At 33.4% G+C, this 9,508-nt stretch overlaps 1 protein-coding gene across 1 annotated transcript; it reads right to left on the bottom strand.

The window, feature by feature from the left end:
* Positions 1-1,113: 1,113 nt before the first annotated feature.
* On the bottom strand, positions 1,114-1,638 carry LOC138874051 (pectinesterase inhibitor-like). Its single transcript, XM_070152555.1, has one exon. The coding sequence runs from the start codon at positions 1,636-1,638 to the stop codon at positions 1,114-1,116; it is 525 nt and encodes a 174-aa protein (XP_070008656.1).
* Between the last annotated feature and the right edge of the window lie 7,870 nt (positions 1,639-9,508).

Genomic DNA, 9,508 nt, shown 5'->3' with positions numbered 1-9,508 from the left:
CAAGGTCGGAATCGGAGATAATTGGGGGTTTGACGGCTAGGGTTCGTGAAAGAGAAGGGAGTAACAGAGAGAATAGAGGAGGTTGTCTTTAGGAAATGGGGATTAGGGTCAGGTTATGGGGATATAAGGAAAGAGAGTGGGATGTTGTGAGCCGCTGATCGCTTTTGATCAACGGCTGAGATTTAAAACGAACTGGATCGGGTTTTTGGACTAGGCAAGGTCACTTGGGGTTGGGCTTGAGTATTGGGCCAGGGATTCTGTTTGGTCCGAAAAATAGCTCAAAACTGGGCCAACTTTTAAATAAGAGATTAAAAGGAAAATAATTTAATAAAAATAGCTAAATAAATATATAAAAATACTATTTATACAAATTAATACTTTAAAATAATAGTAGAAGATTTTTAAAATATAAAATATTATTTTGACCCTGAATAAAATGACAAATGCAATAAAAATGTAAAATATAGGTTATTATTGCAAGATTGTGCAAATAGCCTAAGAATACCAATATAATTATATAAAATGAAGTAAAAAATATTTGAAACATGTATTATGGATGAAAATAATAATTTTAGATGATTAGGTCATCACAAGAATAATTTAAAGGAATAATTAGTAAATATTCAAGTAATCTAAATGCAAGAAAATCAATTTTAAAGCTCTAAAATTATAGAAAATACTTTTATAAATTTTGTAAACGAAAAAATGATGCAAAATGATATTTTGAAAGTATATATACTATTTGAAAAAATATGAGGGCAAAATTGGGTATCAACAACATTTACGCCAAATCCGGGGAAAGGTCATACCCTAAGGGAGTGTGATGTAAGCAGTCTACCCTAATGCAAGCATCAGTGGCTAATTTCACGGCTCGAAATGGTGAAATATAAGTCATACGAAAATAACTTTATTATTGCTCCAAGGTTCCCCTTCGTAAACCAGATAGCAAGATGAAAGAAAAAGCATAAGCGACCTCGTTCGTAGACTAGCTATTCGATTGATTACAAGATTCGTCTGTCTGAACGTTGGAACAATAACGAGGAAAATGTCCCGCTCAAATTAAATCGATATTCAATAAAATTGATATATTATTCTAATTAATTTTTCACTTTGTTACAAAGCACCACCAGCAAGAATATGGGCAATAACTTGAATAATATTAGCAAAAGAACTCAAATCATTATTTTCTTTTGTGAGTGGGGAATTAACACCACCTTTTTGAAAGGAACTCTCACATGTAATACCATCATTAGAAATACATCCTGATGTGAAAGCAAGTTCAACAAATTTCTTGTCATTCAAATAATTTGTAGCTTGTTCCAAATTAATTAATGCATCTTTATAGTCATAGCCACATTGAGTCAAAAGGGCTTGTAAATTTGGGTCTATGGTTTCTGATAATAGTGCTTGAATCTTGTTGTTTGTGGCCACAACACTAACTCCTGTTAAATTTAGTGTTATTAGCTCGAGCTCTGTAGTTGTAGCTGTTTTTGCACTAGGAACTGATCCTAATGTTGATTTGCAAAACTTTGGATCTTGGGTTTTGTAACAAATATATGAGATATTATCACATTTACTTGGATTTACAAGTAAAAGGCAACTCAAAAGTAACAGATTGAAGAACAAAGTTGTATTCATAATTGGGAAATTAAGGGGGTTTTGTATGTTGTAAGTTTTGAAGTGATTGTGAAATGTAATTTTTTTCTATATTTATAGCGTGAAAAAGTAGTAAAATATTAATGGTTTTGCTATTTTAGGGATAATATCTGAAATTTTGAATGTCTAAAGTTGACTGTTGTAATCAATTTATTTGGAAAATTAATAAATTAATGTAACTGCTTACCAAATTTCATGTCTTATTTTTAGTGTAAGGCAAGAAAAAGTCATTGAACAAATTTTGACCTTGATCGAACCGCTCAATTTAAGTTACGTGCATTATACCTTTGCGGACAAAAATTAACGCGGTATGGATCATGTGGACAAGTTCAAGTTCCCAGAAATTAAGCAGGCGTTTGGACAGAAAATTTGTAATTTTTAAAAAAAAAAGTAATAATAATAAAGTTAAGTTGAAAAATAATATTTGAAATTAAAAATTATGTTTGGATTTGCACTTCACCTGAAAAAATATTAAAATTCTATGAGGGTGGGGGGAGGGGGGGGGGAATGGATTCTTATGAAAATTTTACCATTTTTTAATTTTTGAAAAACTCATTTTCGAAAAATCTCCAATTGCAAAATTTTGTGGACTGCATATTTTTGAAAGAAAAATCAAAATAGAGGGAAAATCTATGGAGAAGCGGATCCTAAACAGGCTAATTGAAGAAGTTGCATTATAAATATTGCCGTTTAGTTTAAAACTGGATATAATCAGGATTTAAAAAAAGTATAATTTATCCTATCTTTTATATGTGATAATTTTTTTAACGAAAAAGTCTATTGATGAATCTTTTGTGAATACAATTTTGTTTATTCCCTTGATTCTTCTTCCTGGATTATTCGCCGTGATTTGAGGGCTTAAGCAGCGTGTCTTATGATTCGAGAACTTAAGCAACGTGTTTCTCGAATATAGGATGATGTAGATTTCCTTAGGATGTATTTGATCTCCATAGGAAAAAAAAAAGGAAATGTCTATAAATCACTTTGGCGGCTTTGAAAAAGATAATATTTGATACTTTTGATCTCTTTGTGAATATTTCAAGAATTTATAGAATTTCGAGATCTATATGGGATACATTATATCAATAATTTGGTATAAAAATAATACCTATTTTAGCTAAGTCTTCCAATCAAATACGGAACAAATTCAATTTCAAATATATATCGGAATAATCCATTTAATCCCTTGAACTATACAAATTGAACTAGCCTTGAAGTCATAAATCTTCCACGAACGACTTGCATACTCCAAATTAGCGATTTGCACACATAGAATGATTATACCGTTTAAATTTTGTCCCCGATAAAAGAAGTTTTGAGAAAATAGCTTCCGGCCAAATTTTGGGAAGCGCTCTTAGCATTCGTTAGAATATTATTTTTCATCATATAATGATCACTAGGATTTACCACAAAACATGTCAATCGCCAAAAAATTTCATATGACGATCACCAAAATTTGCCACAAAACATGGCAATTGCCAGAAATTTTCATATGGGAAAATTCTAGCAATCGTCAAGAGTGCTTCCAAATATTTTGGTCGGAAGTTATATTTTTGAATTTTTTTTTACCGTGGTCAAATTTAAGCGATAGCCCAAAAAAGTCCACCCAACGTATGTTAGTCCAATGCGACTTGCTGGTAAGGGATTATGGATTGAGAAATTTACGCGGTATACCTATTGAAAACACCACTTAACTCCATATACCACCTCTGCAAAAAGCCAAGTTGCAACCTTCTACGGTCGAAGTCAAGACATAACAATCTCTAAAGATAATTGAGGAACTGTTATAAAATAAAAGCAATGCAGTAAAATGTAAATAAGAAGAGATAGAGAGAATGGAGAAATATTTTCTTCTTTCACTTTGGTGTAATTTTTCATTGCAATTACATGACCTTTTATAGGCATAAAAAGTAAAGATGATGGACATAAAATAGGAAATTTAATCTTTAAGTTATTCACAACATGGGCATCCAATGTAGCATCCAATGTAGTATCCAAAGTAGTATCCAATGTACAAACTATTCATAACACTCCCCCTTGGATGTCCATGTAAGATAATGTGCCTCATTAAAAACTTACAAAAAAAATATTGGGATGTACATAGTTATTTATAATATGCATTGCTTGCTGCCTCATTAAAAACCTTACCAGGAAAACCCAGTGGGACAAAACCTTGGTTAAGGAAAAGAGTGCAGCGTGTAGTTACTCCCCCTGATGAAAAATCACTTAATGTCTCGAAGACGACGCATTCCAATCTTATATATCAGCTTTTCAAATATTGAGGTTGGTAATGCCTTAGTGAACAGATCAGCCAAATTATCACTTGAACGAACTTGTTGTACATCTATTTCACCATTCTTCTGAAGATCATGAGTGAAAAAGAATTTCGGTGAAATGTGTTTTGTTCTATCTCCTTTGATATATCCTCCTTTCAATTGAGCTATGCATGCAGCATTGTCTTCATACAATATTGTTGGAATATTCTCTTTCGAAGAAAGACCACATGTTTGCTGAATGTGTTGAGTTATAGATCTTAACCAAACGCATTCTCGACTTGCTTCGTGAATGGCTATTATCTCTGCATGATTTGAAGAAGTAGCAACCATAGTTTGTTTTGTCGAACGCCATGATATGGCTGTACCTCCACTTGTAAATAAATAGCCTGTCTGAGATCGACCTTTGTGTGGATCAGACAAATATCCTGCATCTGCATAACCAATCAATGATGGCTTGGATTCATTTGAATAAAATAAACCCATATCAATGGTCCCTTGGAGGTATCTGAATATATGTTTAATACCATTCCAGTGTCTTTGTGTTGGCGAAGTACTAAATCTTGCCAATAAGCTTACTGAGAAAGCTATATCTGGTCGGGAATTATTGGCAAGATACATTAATGCCCCAATTGCACTAAGATATGGTACTTCGGCACCAAGAAGCTCTTCATCATTTTCATGAGGTCGGAATGGATCTTTCTTTATATCAAGTGATCTCACAACCATCGGGGTACTCAATGGATGTGCTTTATCCATATAGAATCGCTTTAAAATCTTTTCGGTGTATGTCGATTGATGGACAAATATTCCATCTTTCATATACTCAATTTGTAGATCAAGACAAAATTTTGTTTTTCCAAGATCTTTCATTTCAAATTCTTTCTTCAAACAGTCTACTATTTTTGGAAGCTCCCCAGGAGTTCCAATGATATTTAAATCATCAACATACACGGCGATTATAACAAATTCAGATCCAGACCTTTTTATAAAGACACAGGGACAAATTGGATCATTCTTATACCCTTCTTTCAACAGGTATTCACTCGGGCGATTGTACCACATACGTCCTGATTGTTTCAATCCGTATAAAGATTTCTGAAGCTTTATTGAACAAGTTTCTCAAAAAAATTTATATGCTTCTGGCACTTTAAATCCCTCAAAAACTTTCATAAAAATTTCGTTGTCTAATGATCCATACAAATAGGCTGTAAGAACATCCATTAGATGCATATCAAGTTTTTCTTGTACTGCCATATTTATGAGATACCTGAAGGTGATAGCATCCACTACAGGAGAATATGTCTCCATATAATCAATTCCAGGCCTTTGGGAAAACCCTTGTGCCACAAGTCGTGCTTTATATCTAACGACTTCATTTTTATCATTTCGTTTTCGCACAAAAACCCATTTATACCCTACTGGCTTTATGCCTTCAGGTGTTCGAACTATGGGTCCGAAGACTTCACGTTTTCCAAGTGAAGTTAACTCTGCCTGGATAGCGTCTTTCCATTTTGGCCAATCATTTCTCTGTCTACATTCATTGACAGATTTTGGTTCAAGATCCTCATCTTGTTGCATTATTTCAACAACAACATTATAAGCAAAAATGTTATCGATAACAATATTATTTCGGTTCCATCTTTTCCCGGTTGAGACGTAACTTATTGATATCTCTTCATTTTCATTATTTTTAGGTACCTGGACCTCCCCTAAGGTCTTATCATTTGTTACGTCTTGGGGCTCTTCTTGAGCCACTACCTCTGTGTTATGTTCACTTTGATCACTTGCTCCTTTTCTTCTTCGAGGATTTTTATCTTTAGAACCGATTGGTCTACCACGTTTCAAGCATGGCTTAGACTCATTTGCTTTAATTAATTGTTCTGTCGGGATATCAACTCGAATTGGAGCATTAGCAGCTGGAATATGTGACTTAGTCACCCTTGGTAGGTTAGTGAATGCATCTGGCAATTGATTTGCAATATTTTGTAAATGAATAATCTTTTGAACCTCTTGTTCACATTGATTTGTTCGAGGATCTAAATGAGACAGTGATAATGCATTCCAATCTATATTCTTTTTCAGCTGCTTATTTTCTCCCCCTAATGTTGGATATACTGATTCATCAAAATGACAATCAGAAAATCTTGCCGTAAATAAATCTCCAGTCATCGGCTCTAGATATTTTATAATTGAAGGAGATTCATATCCAACATATATCCCCAACCTTCTTTGAGGACCCATCTTTGTGCGTTGTGGTGGAGCAATTGGAACATATATCGCACAACCAAAGATCCTAAGATGGGAAATATTTGGCTCCTGACCAAAAGCCAATTGCAATGGGGAGACTTTATGATAACTTGTGGGCCTTATCCGCACAAGTGCTGCTGCGTGCAAAATAGCATGACCCCATACTGAAATGGGAAGTTTTGTTCTCATAAGCATTGGTCTAGCAATTAATTGGAGGCGTTTGATCAATGATTCTGCTAGACCATTTTGTGTATGAACATGAGCAACCGGATGCTCAATTGTTATCCCAGTTGAAATACAATAATCATTAAAGGGTTGGGATGTAAACTCACCGGCATTATCAAGACGAATTGTCTTAATTGCATAATCTGGAAATTGTGCTCTTAGCTTTATTATTTGAGCCAACAATCTCGCAAATGCCATATTGCGAGTTGATAGTAAGCACACATGTGACCATCTTGTAGATGCATCTACCAAAACCATATAATATTTGAATGGTCCACATGGAGGGTGAATGAGCCCACATATATCACCCTGTATACGTTCCAGAAATGCAGGGGATTCCATCCTAACTTTAATAGTTGATGGTCTAATAATTAATTTTCCTTGAGAACACGCAGCACAAGAGAATTCCTTAAATTGAAGAATCTTCTGATTCTTCATTGCATGTCCATGTGAATTCTCAATTATTTTACGCATCATATTAGAACCAGGATGGCCCAACCGGTCATGCCAAATAATAAAATTATCTTGATTAGTAAACTTCTCGTTTACTACGACATGTGTTTCAATCCTGCTAATACTTGTGTAGTATAAGCCGGAGGAAAGAGCAGGTAACATTTCAAGCACATATTTCTTACCGGACATTATTGTAGTAATATAAAGATATTCAATCTTTTCATCATTTGTAGTCTCAATATGATAGCCATTTTGGCGAATATCTTTGAAACTTAATAAGTTTCTTTGAGATTTACTACAATATAGTGCTTCATCAATAGCCAAATTTGTTCCTCCTGGTAGTAATAAATTGGCTCTTCCAGAACCTTCAATTAATCTTGTACTACCGGATATTGTATTAACATTCGCTTCTTTCATTACCAAATAAGAGAAATATCTCTTATCTTTTAAAATAGTGTGTGTTGTAGCACTATCCAGAAGACATATATCATCTTTATTAATCTTGAGTCCAACTGAAGACTGGGGAATTTTCATATTCTTCATAAAAAAGACAAATAATACATCATAAGAAATATGAAAGACAAGCAGGAAAAAAACATTAAGAAATACATTAGAAATGTAGAAACTAGCAACACATGATGCATTAGGAAAATACACTCAAGAAAAATAAACTAGTTGCAAACATAAACATAACAACTTTTATAGCTTCATTCCCCAGTAAGATGATTAGTTCTTCAGTCAATATCCTCAAAGAAGTCCCCAACTTCTAAATGAGTAATATTTGTTAGGCCTTCAAAATCATCATCTTTATATGCAAGATGTGCCTTAGAATCATATTTATTTGAGGGACCTGCTTCATCATCATTATTTTGAAAGGTCAAGTGTGCCTCCACATTATTTTCTTTTTTCTTGAGGGAGGCTTGATAAAGTTTGACAAAATGTTCTGGCGTACGACAAATGCGTGCCCAATGACCTCTCATACCACATCGGTGACACATACTAGCTTTACCTTTTGAATGATTAATTTGAGAACCCTTATTGTTCTCCAATTTATTTCCACCATAATGACGATAATTGTTTCGCCCCCTGCCACGTCCACGTTTACGACCATGTCCACGACCACAGTAATTATTTTGTTTTCTTTCAAACTTATCATATGTTGCTACAACATTCACTTCCGGAAATGGAGCTGACCCAGTGGGACGGGCTTCATGATTTTTCATTAATAGAGTATTATTCTGCTCAGCCACAAGTAGGCATGTGATTAACTCAGAATATTTCTTAAAACTTTTTTCACGGTATTGTTGTTGTAGCACCACATTTGAAGCGTGAAAAGTAGAAAATATTTTTTCCAATAAGTCCTCATCTGTGATAGTGTCTCCACATAATTTTAATAGAGAACTTACTTTAAAGATAGCAGAATTATACTCACTTACGGTTTTAAAGTCTTGCAACCTTAAATGTATCCACTCATACCGAGCTTTCGGTAATACCGTAAGTTTTAGGTGGTCATATCGATCCTTCAAATTAATCCATAATTCAAGTGGATCTTTTACGGTTAAATATTCAGTTTTTAACCCTTCATGTAGATGATGACGAAGGAAAATCATGGCCTTCGCTTTATCCTGATTTGATGCTTCATTTCCTTGTATAATAGTATTTCCAAGACCTTTAGCGTCAAGGTGAATTTCAGCATCAAGAACTCATGATAAATAGTTCCTCCCAGTGATGTCAAGTGTCACAAATTCAAGTTTTGATAAATTTGACATAGTGAAAATTATCATAAAAGATGAATAAGTTAGAGAAATAATTATAATAATAAACAATTAATGAAAACAAAACGATTAAGGTAAAAGAAATGAAAATAGAGCTATATCATGTTAACAATCTACTATTTCATTTTATTCTTGCCATAAAGTAGAAATTACATACTTGTTTCATTTCACTTTATATTATTGATATATATGTGTTAATAGAACTGAACGTGACTAACATTATTTATATGTTCCAATAAATATAAAGTAATTAAACTATAAAATTATTGCTTGTCAATTTATTTCTCACAGTTCTTCAAAATGCCTTAAAGATATGTTTTGATCTAGGGAGTCCATGAATATTATAAGTATGACATTAGTGCATAGCTAGTTTGATGACTTTGAGGTCCTCTAAGAGTTGAGCACGGAAGGAAATAGTTATTTTATCACTGCAATGTACTTAAACTATTTAAGATGCCCAAGCGCACAAGTAATCTGCAAATAATGAGCATATGATATGTACTGCCATAAATAAAATGATTATAATGATACATACCTTAATAAAATATGGCTCAACTTAGCGGGAGTTAAGAATAAAATTAGAGCTTCGTGCTGATAACGTGTTATAAAATAAAAGCAATGCAGTAAAATGTAAACAAGAAGAGATAGAGAGAATGGAGAAGTGTTTTCTTCTTTCACTTTGGTGTAATTTTTCATTGCAATTACATGGCCTTTTATAGGCATAAAAAGTAAAGATGATGGACATAAAATAGGAAATTTAATCTTTATGTTATTCACAACATGGACATCCAATGTAGCATCCAATATAGTATCCAAAGTAGTATCCAATATACAAACTATTCATAACAGGAACAAAGTATTTTTGCAATTTCCATC

This window comes from Nicotiana sylvestris, chromosome 7 (genome assembly GCF_000393655.2).
Source record: "Nicotiana sylvestris chromosome 7, ASM39365v2, whole genome shotgun sequence".
Lineage (NCBI taxonomy): Eukaryota > Viridiplantae > Streptophyta > Magnoliopsida > Solanales > Solanaceae > Nicotiana > Nicotiana sylvestris.
The sequence above is the reverse complement of the archived record's forward strand: the minus strand, read 5'-3'. Positions and strand labels throughout refer to the sequence as shown.

Coding starts and splice junctions, on each gene's coding strand:
- LOC138874051 (XM_070152555.1), bottom strand. CDS start 1,638: ATGAATACAACTTTGTTCTTCAATCTGTTACTTTTGAGTTGCCTTTTA.